Below are 17,606 nucleotides of genomic sequence, written 5' to 3'. Positions count from 1 at the left end.
CAATCGAGGTATAGTGTATTTTCCAAGTATCAAGTATTTTGTTAAATTCTTTTTTTGATCATTTTATATGATAAATGTGTTGGCACCAAAATCTTTAGAAGTTATTTTTGTTTAAAGAACATTTATTTGATAGAACTATTCCACGAACTTTACTTATTTATACTTTATGATAAATTCATAAAGAGAAACTTAATATTCTGCATACTTATGTTCAAAATGTAAATGTTAAAGGTATAATTAAGTTCCAAATTGAAATACGATCAAACTTTACAGCAACTGGAGCTGACACGACCGTGTATGCCATCGAGGAGAAAGGGGACCCAAATGATGCGGATGCTCCAGAAAAAGAAATGCAATTTCTAATTAAGTGGAAAGGCTGGTCTCACCTTCACAACACTTGGGAATCTGATGCTTCACTACGTGCACAGGGTGCAAAAGGAATGAAGAAGGTTGAAAACTATGTGAAAAGAGAAGAAGAAATCAGATTATGGTAAGGGATTCTGTTTCATAAATGTTTTGGTGGTGTAAAAATTTTTTATACAAAATTTTGAGTATGATATGAATAGTTGTAAGCCTAAACAACTGTTTCACATAAAGCATTGTTATTCTAAAGTTGTATTTCGACTCTATACTTCACTGCAAAAAAGGAAGTGGAACGTGTGTGTTTCATATAAAAACTAAAATGGTATCAGTCTTATATGTTTTAACTGTAAGATAAAGCATTTTATTGTACAGTGTGTTTGGGTGACTTTGTTGGTTGAAATTTGATCATCTCACTTTGGTGTTAAAGACACCTAAAAATCAATCTATTTTCAATGGACTTTGTGAAAGTTTTTTACTTCTTTAACAAATATCTTAGATAATAACTGCAACCTTATTATGACAAGTGAGCATCTTTTAGCTTTTAAATGCAGACCTGCATATTGAATTTCAAAGTTTAAATAAAAAAGTACTGTCAAATTTTAAAAATAAGATTTATATATACCAGTTCTTCTTATTGCCAATTGTCGAAATAAATAGCTTTTTCTTATATTTCTTAATAGTATAAATATATACTATGCTGTTGTTTGGCTTAGGATTCTTCTACACTAGGTGTCTGTGACTTGTTAGCGATAAATTAAATGATGAATAAACAGCACACACTTTACTTGTTTTCATATAATATATATATATATATATATTTGGAACAAGTTAAACGTATGTACAACAAATTCTTCACACTATAGAGAGATTACAGGCATATCATAAACACTATTTATATATAGTTCTCTTTTTCTTGTCAAAAGTTCACTTAGGCCTATTCAGTTACTTTAGAATTTCAATTGACAAGTTGAACTATTTTCTCTATATTACTATCGTACTAGTATTCTGTGTGTGATTCACTTACACTTACAGTTGTGGCACAAGTTACCGTAATTCGTTTGGTCTTCTTTCTTCTGAAGATCCTCTGTTCCTTTTGTCAGAGGTACCCAGTCAGATTCAATTACTTTAGAACCATGCTTTGATGAAATAAAATTATCCTTGTTATCTTTTTTTTACTGTTAGTTTCACTCTGACATATTAAACATTAGGCCTATCACCTTTGCGGTACTTAACTTCACACAACTATATTCTCTTTTGCTGTTATCTGTCTATTGTTGTCCGTCTACTGCTTCCTGCTTGTCTCATGCTATTTATATCTTTATTACATAGTAGTCTGACCACTTTCTATATTCTTGACACCAATTAGTTATTAACAAAACCTACTACAATCATCTGCTTTTATCTCTTATTATAACAAACTTAAAAATATTAAAATATTCACTCAAAACTATAAATTAATCACTAATATTTAAACCAAACAGTCTTTAATATCATGACAAGTACTGAGTTCTATATGTTAACAGTTTTTAATTCCAAAGCATTTTAGAATTCATATTTTGTCATTTTGTAGCATTTACTTAGTGTAACTTGCAAGAAAAAAGAAAAACATATATTTTCTGCAACTTTGAGTTTTTATTATAAACAACACTTAATGATGTTTTAGAAGTTTTCTGCCTTATTCTAAAACATAGGTTTATATATGATAAGACACTATCATCTTTAGATAATATAATGATTCAATCGTGTTTTTATCAAGTTTTTCATTCCCTGTCATTAATTTTATAACTACAAATTCTTGTTCCCAATATTTTATAACCTCACAGCATTTTTGAAAGGTCAGGTCCTTGGTCATTTGTTTGTTTTTTACACAGTTTAATTTTTTTATTACTTACAGCAGGAATTAGTAACTATGGTAATCAGATATTTAAAAATACAAAAATTGATTAATTTGAAATTGGCTGGATATATAACGTTAAATCTTCTAATTGCCAAAATAAAAAATAATTGAAACTCTAAGATCAAAGAAAATATTTTTGGTGTTTTTTTAAAAAGTTTCTCACAACAAAATTTTGGAAACTTCATAACAATAATAGAATGGTAAAAAGATAAATAAAATTATACAAGGTTTTTAAGCCAAAATCTACATACAGTTTAGTATTGTATTGATTCATTATGCTTACAAATCATTGTGTCTTATATATACAAGTCTCCTGGTGTACGTTTGTTCTGAGTTTCTTACATCGTGAATAATTATTTTCACCGTGAGAAGGGTAACTTCAAGGGATATCATTGATACCCTTCCAGCCTGGAAAAAGCTAAGACATAATTTTTCACTTCCAATATTAATGCTTAATGTGTTTGATAATTGTCAGCGGTACCTATTATTGAAACTAGAATGGTATTTGTCTCATTTATGTTGGGTTAGCATCATAGATTTATGAATTATATACAGTTTTTAAGTTCTAAGCATAATATGTAACTTTTTTCAATTTTTGTTCTTCTTCAGCAATTCATAACTTGTGTACACTTACAGAATATATTTCATTTTTACTTCCCAGTATACTCTACTTTACTAAGTTATAGTATCTGTCAAACACAACATTTCTGTCAAAAATCTTTAAAAAATGTTTCTATTTGTATTTGATTGCAATTCATATCAAGCTCTGCATAATAACTTTTAATTTTAGTGAATGTTTCTCTGAAATTACCATATTTTCCTGCTTTCAACTATGAATAGGTTATATTTATGCAAGTTCTCTTTTGGTTAGTTTATGTTTTAACGAGTTCGAATGGTTTCAAGATGTTTATCCTCGAGAAGGAGATTTTATGTTTATTTATTGGTGAGTGAATCCAGCAAGTAAAAAATACAAAAAAAAAAGTAATAATGTAAAGGAAATTTAATTTTGTAGTCCTTTACTGTTTGTAATCTGGCTGATCTTGTGTACCCATGTGGCTGATGATGATGTTTTGGTTGCTGTGATGTTCTTGTTAACTCCAGCAAGTAAAACACATTTAGCAAACATTAGGCTCTTAGTTTTCAAAACTATTTTTGATGGTTAAATGATTTAAAATTTGGAAATGAAAATACTTCTGTATTTGGTTTTGAAATTCACAATATAATTTGTAATGGTCTGTATGACCAGAGTAACAAAAAGATATACCTTTTGTATCAAATTTTAACCCATAAAAGGTTTTTTCTTTTAGGAAAATTCATTATCTTTCAAATTTTCAGAATAATTATGAAATTTAAGGTTAATTAAGGTTATTTATTAAGAAGAATATTTTATTAATGTAAACTTCCAAAATAAAACTCTCCTGTTCCTTTCTTAAAGCTATTGCATCTGTACAAAAATCACAATAATGTATCTTCATTGCAATAAACATCCATGGTTTTATCATTTTGTTTTAACCCTAAAATCGTGACTCAATTGTATAGAAAATGCCATATTTTAATAGCAATATGATCAAGAGAAAATCAACTCTATCAGTTTCTCTTATAAAACTTTGTGTAAGTTTAGGATTGAATCTCTTTCTTTGAAGAATGCAAAGAAACTCTCAAAATGTTGTTTAGGTGTTAATGGAAAGTCTTCCAAAACAATACTACTTTTGCTCAGGGCCATTCCATATTGATCTTGATTTGTGCTGTAAAAATAGTTTTCAACATGTTCATGACATTTAAGATACTCTGTGAACCTAGTAGAAACAAAAATAAATGTTCATCTGTTATTTCTTATGATTTTTTGTTGGTTGAGGTTTTCCCAGTCTGTCAAACACTGAATGATGTAAAGACATTAGAAGTTGTTCTAGTGAGAAGAAAGTGTCTTGTTCTGCTTCACAGTTTTTTTTTCCTGTTATGTTTGTGTTTTAATGTTTTCAGGTTACCCTTTCTGATTGTTTTAACTTCAACAGCAACCCAATCATGACTGCTTTAATAACTTTTGTATTTCTCAAACATTGCATCTTCCAAATTTATTCTTGCAACTGAATCTAGAATAAAATATGACTTTTGGACATTCTCACAGTTTAGTGATGAAATCACAAAGCAAACATTGAATTGTTCAAAAACTCTAATACTAAGTTATTGCTCAAGAACAGTTTTACTTCTTTTTATTATTTTATGAATATTGTGATAACCAAAAGAGCTATCAACTTCTGTACAATCATTACTTAATCTTCATATTTAAAATATTTTTCTTTGTGTAATTTTAGGAAAGACGCAGCAACTCGAGAAGACATAGAGTATTATGATTGTCAACAGGAAATGACCACAGAACTTCAAGAAAGACAGATGTTGGTTGAAAGGATAATAGGTAGAAGCTCTTATTAGATTTGTATTTAATGTGAGTTATTCGGGTACAGTAAAAGAAAAAGTAATTTGTAAAAGTGTGATTTCAAATTTGCTTATTAGTATTTTCTTATTTAGTTTCAGAAGGTTTAAAAGGTCATAAAACGTCTTAGTCATCACTATTCTTTGTTATACGTAACTCTGTAGCTCTTACTGTTTGAAATGATCATAAATTAGTCAGTGATTTTCTTTAAAGTGTTTTAAACCAATCATATTTTGAATCCACAACTTTCATTTCTAAGATAATAATACAGAATCAAATTTGTTATATTTAAACAATTTTGAATAAGCAAATCAGCAAGTTACATGACAACCACAGCTAATATGAAGACATGGTGAAATGGCATACATCAAACCTATATTTTGACATTATATATGTACTTTGATATAAAAAAAATTTATTGCTATTGGCAAGAGTATGTAACAGCTATTTATATTGTCAAATATTCATACACTCGGTTAAAAGGATGTGTTCTGGTTTGGTATTTAGAATTCCCAATATGGGTATTGGAAAACAAAGGAATATGGCTCAACTTGGAACACCAAGACTATACAGAAAAAGATTGCAAGAAGTTGTACCATAGCCATGGGAAGCAGAGTGCTATGTCTTGTTAATTGAGAATCCATGATCACAAAGGTCATTGTTAACCCTATTGCCCTAGCTACCCTTTACTGTACATGACACAATGTTTTAGTGTCTGACATTAAACAAAACTACTTTTTGTGTATGTTATACCAATTAGAATAGCATAAAATCTAAGCTAGTAATGCATATTTTAATAGTATATAAGTTTTAAGTTCTTAATTCTATAAGGATATATTTTTAAAAATCATGTATTTCCACTAGTGTAACCCATGTGACACATTTTGTCTTAGCATGTCATCATCCATCACCCCCTGAAAATGTACAAAATTAAACGGAAAATACTCTATAAAATCGTTATTGCTCAAACAAACCATAATTTTTATAGCTTTCAATTTTGTTTGTTTACAGAGCTATCGAATAGAAAATCAGACCCCCTCCTGCCACACCCACCTGTCCCAATTCATTGATAGTTCTCTCTTACATTTCATTACATATTACCTGTAACCAATAGAAAGTCAAGGTTTTCATCTATCAAATGATGTATTGTATAACATTATATTCTGAACAGAATATTGTCAATTTCACTCAGTACAAGATTCATTCCCATGGGAAAGTTAACGAATAGCATGGATGAATTTGTAATGGCTTTTGTTGTATAGTTAGAAAGCCAGGACAATTTTGAGAGGTAAGTGAATTTGTCTACTTTTTGCATGTTATTAGTCCATATTCTTTGGCGCATTATTCAATTAGATAAAAATTGTTAATTGCTTTACTATAGTTACTATAAAAAATTAATCTTGACTCTCCTCGACAATTGAGGGCAAGAAAAAAGAAGGTTGGTAAATACTTTATTTTTATTTTTCATATTTATTCTTTATTTATTATTATAAAAGTAACTAAAATATAAAGATACGGATCTTTTTCAGCTATTTAAGACTAGATTAGATAAAATAAGTAATAATATAATTAAAATGAGGCATGCACACGAGCAGTTCGTGGGTAATGTAAATTGAAAGCTATAACGATTTTATAGAAAGTATTTTCCGTTTAATTTTGTACATTTTCGGGGGGTGATGGATGATGACATGCTAAGACAAAATGTGTCACATGGGTCACACTAGTGGAAATACAGGATTTTAAAAAATATTTCCACGTAGAATTAAGAACTTAAAACTTATATACTATTAAAATATGGATTATTAGATAAGATTTTTATGATATTCTAATTGGTATAACTTAAACAGAAAGTAGTTTAATAAAATTTTCAATGTCAGACACTAAAACCTTGTGTCATGCGCAGTAAAGGGTACCTGGGGTGATAGGGTTAAATGAGTACAAAATGTCACTGTGACTCAGTCAAATTGATCAATCCCGTATTGAGAGGGTAAAAGCCATCCACATGTACCATTCAACAGTGTGAAATGAGGCCAATAGGTTTTATTTGTTCACCAAGATAAGGATTCCCATTGTCTCACCCATTCATCCATCGCATATCTCAAACAGTTATTCATGCTATTTTTACAAAGGTGTACCAGCCCAATTGCATATGGATTTCTGTGTGATTGGACTATTAAAACAGGTACATGAGATGGATTATGGAAAGCCTGCAAGGAGGAGTAATGTGTTTTTGTCAGCTTTTTGACATGTTTTAGTAATGGAAGATACAGAGTAGAGCTATTGTCAAGATGCATGGTTGTCATAGAGAGTTGACATCATAATATTTTTACAGCACTTGGAAGAGTAAATATCAAGACAATTTTTTGTAGACCTTTTTAAATCTCTACTGTGTGCATAGAGACTGAGGAGTTCTAACTTTTCTCATAGTTTTAAACTTGTGAAGTCATTGAGGTATGATACCACAAAGCAAATAAACTAGAAATTATGTATTATTAACAAATACATATATTTATAAAATATATTATTACTCCAGTAGAAAAACTCACTTTGGCTGAAAATAGGAATTTTAAATTTTAATAGCAGAGAATAAGAATGAACATGGACGAGAACCAGACTACCTAATTAAGTGGGAAGGTCTTCCTTACTCAGAAGCTACATGGGAGGATGGGGCACTTGTCACACGCAAGTTCAAAAAATTTATTGATGATTTCTGTGCACGACAAAAAAATCAAAAGATTCCTACTAAAGTTTGTAAGGTAAGTTTCAAGTTTTGTTTAGAAAGGTTTAAATATTTTCATATATTGCTATCATTTTTCCTCATTGTTGTTGGAATACTTTGAAGAAATATCATTTTAGAAGGGGGGTGTTCTTGTCATAACTGAAGTATTAATCTTGTATTTTTTCTAAGTTACCACCCACTTTGAAATTAATAAGCAATTTATATTAGTGATGAAACCATTTTATATGATCAAACCAAAGTATAGGTTTATATTTATCAAGGAAGTATCATTCTGTTAAAGATATAATGTTTGTATTTTCAAGAGATTTTTTTTCTCTGTTATACAGTCCGACACTGCCACTTTTTTTTTTAATGAAGTTACAACATTACTAATGAAGCTCAGCTGAGAAAATTGCTAGATGGAGATTCTAATATTTCTACATTAGTATAGAGTAAACAAAGGGACTTGAAGCAGTAGCTTGTGGTTTATCAAAATATTGACTTCCTGAAGCACACATAGATGTAAACACACAACTCTAATATAAAGTTTACAACACCTAGGAAAAACAAATCACAGACCTGGTAAATTTTGACAGTTTCTTTGGACATTGTTTTCATTCCCTAAAATATTTCTGTGCTGAAATATATCTGCTTGAAGTCTACAAGAATTGTATTCCATAAAAAGACATCAAATAAAAGTAGTTACATTTAGCGAGTACTGTAATAAGGTGATCACAAACTATTCAAACGGCTCAAGTCTCTTTTATCAAGTGTTATTCATATTCAAACAACACGCTAATAAAAAGTTTATTATTTATTGAAAAGAAACTCTTTGTTAGATATAAACTGATTTCAAACAATAATTTAAAAAAATTTTTTTTTGTAAAAGTCACTATATATACCAGAATATTCCAAATATAACATGCACTCTTATTTTCATGAACAAAGAGTCAAATTTACCTTTTCACCATAAATAATATGTACCTAGACTTCTGCAATACTGTAGTCAAAGTAACTTTTTGAGGACAAGAATGTTAGATTGTTCATATAATCTAATTGCACTTTGGCCATAGCGTTTGCAATAATAGTTGGCAAATAAACGTTGTCAGAATGTTACAGCATCCATTAAATCATTAAAAATTAGTTTGCCTTAGTGTGTGCTATGTAGAGAGGTTGCACCAACCTTTCAAGGACAGTAATTCAAACTCAAAATTTCAAGGTTTTACTGAAAGTGATTTATAGTTTTGAATATCGAATATACATTTAGATTTGTTGTCTTATATGCATCCTAACTTGTAATCAAATTCTTAATGAAAAAATGTGTATTATATTCAGAAAATTACAGTAGCTAATAGTGATGCCATTTTGAGAGGTATGGTCCTATGTTACTGATAAATATTTGTCAGTTTTTGCTGTCTTATTCATGTGTTATAATTAGAAATTGTGACTGCTTCAGTTGCCAAAATAAAGAATCAATAGAAAAACTTTAATGAACATCAAGTTGATGCTGTTGTTATTTTAGTGCGAAGATACATAGTGGACTATCAGCACACTGTCCACCGCTGACCTGTTGGGGGGCTAATATCAAGCTGAAATCTGATTGAAATTCTAAATTGAACTTTGTTTTTTAAGTTCTTTTTTCAAAACAATTTCTCCAAATAAATTTTTTTTTAATTTCACAAACTAAAAAAATAGTAGAAATACCAAATCAAATTATACAAATTTTATAAAGCAAAAACAAGATGCTATTTAGAAAGATTATGCTGAGTGTCACACAATTTGCTTAAGTATTTTCATTGCAGGTAGGGGAATATTAGTAATACCCCCACATCCCCCGATCCAGAAAGGGCCTTAGATGAAACATGACTTTCAAGCATTGGTATTTGAATATGTTTATTTGATAGTTAACTTATACAAGTCTGAGAAAAAAAGTTTTGTAATACATTTCTATTCTGAGCAAGTATAAACTGATGACATTAATGACTTTGAAACATTTTTATGACTGTTGATCAGTTTTAAATAGAATTTAATTGTATATTATACAATGTTGACTGTTGAGTACTTTAATATATTTCTCTAAGTATAAATTGTTTAATTTTTTTTACTGTGTTGTAGGTTTTGAAAGTTCGACCCAAATTTGTCCCTTTCAAAACTCAACCAGAATACATTGGAGGACGTGATGGACTGGAATTACGAGATTATCAGTTGGAAGGTGTCAACTGGTTGGCACACTCTTGGTGCAGGTCAGTGTTAATTCCTTGCTTAATTATGAGATCTCCAGGACAAAGTTTTATGTGTGGTAAATGAAACAAAGGCAAAAGCACCTAATGTTTCAATAGTTTTGCATACAAAATAAGTATGTGAAGTTCCTTGAACCCCAACTTTTATATTTTTTTCGTGTTTAAAAGCAGAAATGAATTAGCACGTTTCATTTAAATGGGTAGTCTGAAGATTTGGCCTTATGCTTGCTTTCTTTCTTGATCAGCATTTTGTTTATTCAGATATTGGGTAAATGTTTTTTGATTTTTCCATCATTCATACAGAAGATGCTAATAAATAGTTTAAAATAGAGCACTAGGCTTTTAAAAATGTAAAATAAGAAATTGCGCTAAAAGCAAGCATTAGTTTTAATTTTGTTTTGTAGGTGGTGCTGACATCAGTGAATCTAAATTTGTATTTAGTGTTGTCTCTGTGAACTTTCTAAGTATTTCCTTTTCTATTGCATGTTTTAAAGTTAACATTAACACATTTCTATGAAATGCTTATTTATAAAAAAACTTTTAGTGTTGTTTTTGTATCTAATTCAACAAGTTTAATAGATTTTGCTATATGATTGTGTAAATGTTCAAATATATTTTAAATTTTATTCCATTGTAACATAGAGGAAACCTTAAATTGGACTTTATATTATGCAATGCTTATTAGAGTGCAGAGAATGTAAATAAAAAAACACTTAAAAACTACTTTTATTAACCCCAGCTGTGATATTTGCATCAGTTTCCAGTATTTTACTCCTCACTTTGTTCTGGAATTCCATTTTTCAAAAAGTGATGAAGAAACTGGTATTTGTATATGATAAGGAAGTTCTTAAAAGAATAAAAAAGAAAATTCTAAACTGAAACTGTGCTATATTTGTTTTGTTTTTTCATTATTAGAAGGGACCTGAAAACTTTGAATGTAAAAGAAAGTTTTATTTCAGAGAAAATGGTGTGATTCTAGCTGATGAAATGGGCTTGGGTAAGACAATACAGACAATAGGTTTTTTGTCTTACCTGATGAACCAGCACTCCCTGTATGGACCATTTCTTCTGGTCGTTCCACTGTCCACTATGAACTCCTGGCAGAGAGAATTCAGTCTTTGGGCTCCAGAAGTAAATGTTGTGGTGTATATTGGTGACATCAGTAGTCGAAACTCAGTGAGTACTGTTTTTAAAGTAAAAGAATAAAGCTGATGTCATGCCAGCATTATGTTTATAGTGTGTAGTAATTGTTGTAATCTAGTTGAATAAAACTTGGAATTCTTGCTAAGATTGGGTATTGTTAGATTGTGCATTTAACACCCCATTTTACTTTTTTTTTATTGGTAATGTATCCCAAAAATGATTGTCATAAAAATATATTTATTTTTTATAATTTTAAATTGCAAGTTTTCTATGCATCTCTTTAAGTATGTTATAATACAAAATTAATAAATCTTATGAAAGAAAAATTTCACTTATTTATTTTACACCAACACTAAACCTGAAGGTTTTAAGGTTTTTTTATACATCACCTGTGGTTTTTAATATAAACTTATTACACGTACAAATATCCACAGTTTGTCAAAGAGATAAAAAAATTCTTGGAAGATGGGCTGATATCATATGATCCTGACTTTTACTGTATCCATCTTAAAAATTCAGCTGACATGCAACAAAGGTTTGCTGCTGTTTTTGTTTTTAGAAATGACTTTTTTCTGTTCTTTTTTTTGTACTTTTTAAAAACAGAGGTAACAGAACTATATTTAGAAATGACTTCAGTAAATTTTCAAGGTGACAGTACATTTGACTCAGTTCCGTTTTTTCTCATAAGGCTGAATGGCTCAACCCTCCAAACTATCACAATGTGAGATTGGTGAGCTTACATAGAATTAGATACATGTTTAATTTTATGAGAAAGTAAAAAAACAAAAAAGCTGAAGATGTAAAAGACTCATTTTTTCAAGTGATTTGCATAATAGCAGCTCTGTTGTCAAGGTAGATTGGTTGCGACTAAAATATATGTAAGTGTAGAAGCTGCATTTTTATTTAAAGACTGATAAAGAATGCTGGAAGCTGTTTATTTGTGACCAGCAGATTAAGCCTATAAGTACATATTGTTTTAGAACTGTTTTCTTGAATAAGGCAGACTTAAAAATTATATCGACTTTAAGGGAGAATACACATTATAAAAGTTAGTATGTGATACTTTCTACAATTCAAGATTGTGGGTTCAACATGTATGTAATTTTGTAAAAAATGGATTTGATGGATTAGTTCTACTACTTAAAACATATATTTTAATACTTACACAATATTTTGATCTAAATAACTTTTACTGGGTACACAAAAGCTACATAAACATAAAATACTAAATTTCATTGCTCTAAAAGAAGAAAAATTGCAATTTTGACCACCAGCTGGCAACACCTTTAATACACTATACAAGTTTATTGAGCCTGCATTTATGAACTATAAAAGAAAAATTTATAAAAGTTAAAACACTTAATAACTAGAATTTGACCACTGGGGATAGATAATGCATAGTTGACCTTTTCCTTGCTAGGTGGGTCTTGGAATTTTGGTGACTTATGACATATATATATATATATATATCTACTCAAAATATTAACAAAGAGTTAAAAATGAGTATTGATTAATCACTAATATACAAAACATCAGCATATTGCATAAAAGAAATATTTGGCAGAGATTTTATTTTTTTACAATTGTACCAAACAAACATTGGAATGATAATCCCACCAATTAACTTACCCAAATCTTATGTATATTCACTATTTCATGAAAAATGAATATAAAAACAGACAGAGTTTGTGACCACCAGAAGGCATTTTCCTTAAAGAAATAACTAGCAAGAAGAATTTTGTATCTCTAGAAAAAATTCTGAGAGGTTGTAATTTTGTAAGAAAAAAAATATGAAATTTAACTTCCAAAATTAGTTGTAGCGACTTGAAAAAATAACAGAAGAGTAATTTAAGAGATGATAAACCCAGAATACAGAAATTGTTTTCCCGGCTTACAGTGATACATAACCAGAAAATGGGCAATTTGTGATCAAAGACAGTATAAAATCAAGAAGTGACCAGTTTATTTTGGTGATCTGGTAGATCATGGTAAATTTGGAGTCTGGGATTCTTATGATCATTTATGTCCTTACCTTAATTCTAATTTGTAGTGATTTAAATAGAATTATTAAAAATTCTACTTCTTCAATTTAATCCAGTTCACAATGAAACTCGTGTTGTTCAAGCAGTTTCATAATATAAATAGCATCTGAACCACTACTGTGTCTCTTGTATCCCAACCAGCCTGTTATAGTGAGGTTCACATATTATTATACACTCTTCTTCACTATCATTTCTTAATAATTAGTCACATAAAACGTTTTACTAATGAAGTATTTGTTATGTTTTTGGACATCTTCAACAACTAAAAAAAAGAAAAAGAAATTAATGCTAATTGGTGCAGAAATATTTCAGTCAACAAACTGTGCTTTTTATCATAAACTAAAGCAAAAGATTAAAATGTTGATTAATTTGCCCTGCATTTATTTTTGTCAGATACTTTCAAAGAAAAGTTTAGAAATAGAAAACACCTTTACCTATATGTTATTACAATTGAAATCTGTTTGGAAGTTAAAGCTATTCACATTCCTTCCTGTTGATTAATTGCTTATAGGTTTCTATCTCTTAAAAGATTCAAAATAGCCAAATTTAGACTGATTTTGTAAAAGTGAAAAAGTATTTTTATTTGTATAAACTTTACATGTCCAAGTAATTTTGAACAAGTAACTGTTATTTTTTTGTATCAGTGAGGATGAATGTGTGACTGATACTGTTTTACACAACAGTTCCAATGTTACAGTTAATATATCAAAATCATTTATCAAAGCTGTACTTATTTATTTCTGGTTGAATATTCAAAGTTGCTTTTATTATTTCTGTTTTTTGTTTAATATGTATCTAAACAAGTTTGTGTGTTTTGTGTAAACTTTACTTATATTCACATCTGTATACTTATTTAAGATGATGAGTTTTCCACTTTGTGATGATATAAATATGCATGTATACAGTATGAGACTTCTTAATTCAGCATTAACAGTTATGTTTCTTATTACAATTTATATCACCATTTTATTAGTGTGATATTAACTGATATAAAGCAATATAAACTTATAATGGCATCAGTTCTTATGTTGTATACTACAAGAAACATTTTTATTTGTATTGTAATTTAGCTAAAGATGCTATTAGTTATACTTCATAACATTTTATCATAAGAAACATTGGAATTTCTAAATGTAAGTGATTCTAAAAGTACATTTTATATGCTTCACCTATTGTTTGTATTTAATTATCTGATACTGTTATTTCTAAGGATAATTATGTATGTTAGTTTCATAGCTAGCCCTTTTTGTAACAGATACGTCAGTATGAGTGGTGCCATCCTGGCAACAAACGGCTGAAGTTTAATGTACTTCTCACAACATACGAAATTCTCCTAAAAGACAAAGTAAGTAGAATTTCTTTTTTAAATTTAATATTTACCCTTTGTATAGTCATAACAAAATACATAAAGAATTATACTAATATATTCAGCAAGTCTGCATCTTGAAAACATTTTTCCTAACCCTCGTTACAAGATGAATTTCGATTTACCATTTCATTCGTAAAGTCTTATAACCGATCAGGTTATAGATCAACATCCTTACCACTGGGAAATCATATGCTTTATATCATATAAAACTGTAGTTATACAGAATATGTATGACTTATAGTTGAATTATCAGCATACCATTCATCACACTTACATCGTCATCACTGTCTTTTTTCAAGGCAAACAGAAAGTTTGTAAAACCCAACAGAATCAAAAACTGATAACTCTAAAGGTCTGTAAACTAAAATTATAAAACGATACTGGTGTGGTTTTGGATATGACTTTTTCAATACATCAGTCATTGTTTGTGGATTTTAAGATGCTTTCCTATGAAAAGCATCTTAAATTATTAAATGTATCTGAACTAATGTTACCAAAAATGTCTATAGATTAGTGTAAAAGTTTCAAATGATATTGTTTTTGATATTACTGATAGAGTTTGGGTAGTTGATAAATTTATTAACGCACATGTAATATTAGTATTAATAAGTATGTCCACAGCTCAAATTCTGCCATGGTTGAGGCTGTATTTACCAGCTATTAACTTAATTTCTTTAAACGTGACACATTCTAAGGTATGCAATGTTGAAGTCTTGGAGGCAAGGGTAGTGTGTTAAAAACAAATTTATGGAAAAACTTTAAAAAGATACTTCCAATTTTATAATTTTATATCACGTATTTGCATTTTTCTATACTAAAGATTTAGTACGTTTTCTTTTTCATGTATGAACTATTAGTATTTGGAAGTTATGTATTTTTGTACAGAATAACAATATTTTATTGAAAGCAGTTTATATTTATATATAATTCTAATATTTCAGAGTTTCCTGGGTGGTGTTAGTTGGGCTGTTCTTGGGGTTGATGAAGCCCACAGACTTAAAAATGATGACTCTCTTCTCTACAAGTCCTTATTTGAATTTGATACAAATCATAGAGTTCTGATTACAGGAACTCCACTTCAAAATTCCCTGAAGGAACTGTGGGCACTGCTCCATTTTATAATGCGTGAGAAGTAAGTAATGTGTACTACGTGTAAAGCTTTAAAAATCTAAAAATGGAACACTTTTCTTATTGGATGAAATTCACTTTGAAGTGACAATAATAAGTAACGTTTAAATCCTAATCTATCATTTATTATGATTTGGAATTGTGATTCAATCCACGTATATGGACACAGTGTTGATATTTCATTGTGCAGCTTTGTGCTTAAACAAACAACAGAGAAATAATGTATTAGGTTATTTCTGATTAAAAGATTTTGAAACTGATATTTGATAAATACTTGTGGTATTTTATGCTACCCAACTTTTTTAACTTTCATAAAATTTGAACACTGAAAATTGAACAGACTTAAAATTTTATGAATTAAAATGTGTATAATAATTTATTTTGGTTAGGTTTCGGTCGTGGGAAGACTTTGAGCAAGAACACAAAGATTCAGCTGATAAAGGTTATTCAAAGCTGCATAAACAGCTTGAACCATTTATTTTAAGAAGAGTGAAGAAAGATGTTGAAAAATCATTACCTGCCAAGGTTTCTTATTATTAAACATTGTTTTTTCATAACAAATGGGAATTTTTTTTTATAGTACAATATTTCTTTACTAGATGAAGTATTAAAAACTTTTTGGAATGTTTTAAATAGGGTACAATTCTTTCAAATGCTCACTGTTTCTTTTTAACTGATGTGGCTGTATTCAGTGTATTGGTGTCACTGAAACATAAATTTCAACTGTTGTAGTTTTTTTTGTTTTGAAACATTCTTCTTTCGTATGTTACCAGAGTTAAGTATGGCCACTGATCTCAACCTTGTATGTGTTTTCACATTAAATATGTTTTAGATTATTAAATTTACCTGAATTTATGTTACCAAAAAAAATGTCAATAGATTAGTGTAAAAACTTTCAATTGATATTGTTTTTAATATTACTGATAGAGCTTGGATAGTTGATAAATTTATTAATCCAAATGTATTCTGAGAATTAATAAATATGTCCACTACTCAAATTCTGCCATGGTTGAGGCTGTATTTACCTGCTATTAAGTTAATTTCTTTAAATGTGACACACTATGGTTGAGGCTTTATTTACCTGCTATTAAGTCAATTTCTGTAAACGTGACACACCATGGTTGAGGCTATATTTACCTGCTATTAAGTTAATTTCTTTAAACGTGACACACCATGGTTGAGGCTGTATTTACCTGCTATTAAGTTAATTTCTTTAAACGTGACACACCATGGTTGAGGCTGTATTTACCTGCTGTTAAGTTAATTTCTTTAAATGTGACACACCATGGTTGAAGCTGTATTTACCTGCTATTAAGTTAATTTCTTTAAATGTGACACACCATGGTTGAGGCTGTATTTACCTGCTATTAAGTTAATTTCTTTAAATGTGACACACCATGGTTGAGGCTTTATTTACCTGCTATTAAGTCAATTTCTGTAAACGTGACAAATTCTACAGTATTTTTATTCTACTCAGTTCTCCATTTGCAGTTCTGAAAAGTAGTTTCTGAATTTTTGATGTTTTAGGCTGCTGAACCAAATATGGCAGTTTAATTAAATTGTTAATTGTTATTTTTCAAACGTGAAACTTGTATGTATATAATCTCTGAATTAACACTTTCTGTTACAATTTCTAATTCTACACATTCACTTATTTTCAACAATCAATGTACATACGGGAAGCCTTTATATATGTATTTGTTTTTTGCTCTTGGTTCTTTAGCCTCAGTAGCTTTACACTCAACCAGTCAGTTTTTAAGAAGTACTTACTTTTAATTTTTCCCTTTTCCCAACTTTTATCTGTGTAACCAGTTCAGACTTTTCCACGCATATCCATAAGGAGAAGTGAGCATGATTTTATTATTTCTTGCCTTTGTCAACTTTTGTTTTTGTGTGTATGTTCATTATTGCCAAAAGCAGAATTAGTCAATAAATTTCTTGTTAGGGTTGAACATTTTGCCATAACCACAGCCAAAAAGACTCATTAATTTTTGTGGGCTATATTTTTATTTGCCTTTTGTATGATTCAGATTTCAATTAGTTGTGCTTTCTTGTTACCTTATTTTCAGGTGGAACAAATCCTTCGTGTGGAGATGTCCAGTATCCAAAAACAGTATTACAGGTATGAAAGTAAAGAAATATATACACATTAGCAGCGGCCCGGCATGGCCAGGTGGTTAGGGCGCTCGACTCGCAATCTGCGGGTCGCGGGTTCGAATCCCCATCACACCAAATATGCTCGCCCTTTTAACCGTTGGGGTGTTATAATGTGAC

At 29.5% G+C, this 17,606-nt stretch overlaps 1 protein-coding gene across 1 annotated transcript in view; it reads left to right on the top strand.

The window, feature by feature from the left end:
• LOC106457492 (chromodomain-helicase-DNA-binding protein 1-like) overlaps positions 1-17,606 on the top strand; it is an 88,878-nt gene that overhangs the window by 26,965 nt on the left and 44,307 nt on the right. The window contains exons 7-15 of the mRNA XM_022383463.1: positions 232-490; positions 4,573-4,673; positions 7,272-7,447; positions 9,526-9,653; positions 10,610-10,826; positions 14,091-14,180; positions 15,146-15,336; positions 15,722-15,857; positions 17,402-17,454. Coding sequence (XP_022239171.1) covers positions 232-490; positions 4,573-4,673; positions 7,272-7,447; positions 9,526-9,653; positions 10,610-10,826; positions 14,091-14,180; positions 15,146-15,336; positions 15,722-15,857; positions 17,402-17,454 — 1,351 coding nt within the window. The remainder of the gene's footprint in view (positions 1-231; positions 491-4,572; positions 4,674-7,271; positions 7,448-9,525; positions 9,654-10,609; positions 10,827-14,090; positions 14,181-15,145; positions 15,337-15,721; positions 15,858-17,401; positions 17,455-17,606) is intronic.

Source organism: Limulus polyphemus, unplaced genomic scaffold, assembly GCF_000517525.1.
Source record: "Limulus polyphemus unplaced genomic scaffold, Limulus_polyphemus-2.1.2 Scaffold338, whole genome shotgun sequence".
Lineage (NCBI taxonomy): Eukaryota > Metazoa > Arthropoda > Merostomata > Xiphosura > Limulidae > Limulus > Limulus polyphemus.
This window is presented reverse-complemented; position numbering and strand designations above follow the sequence as displayed.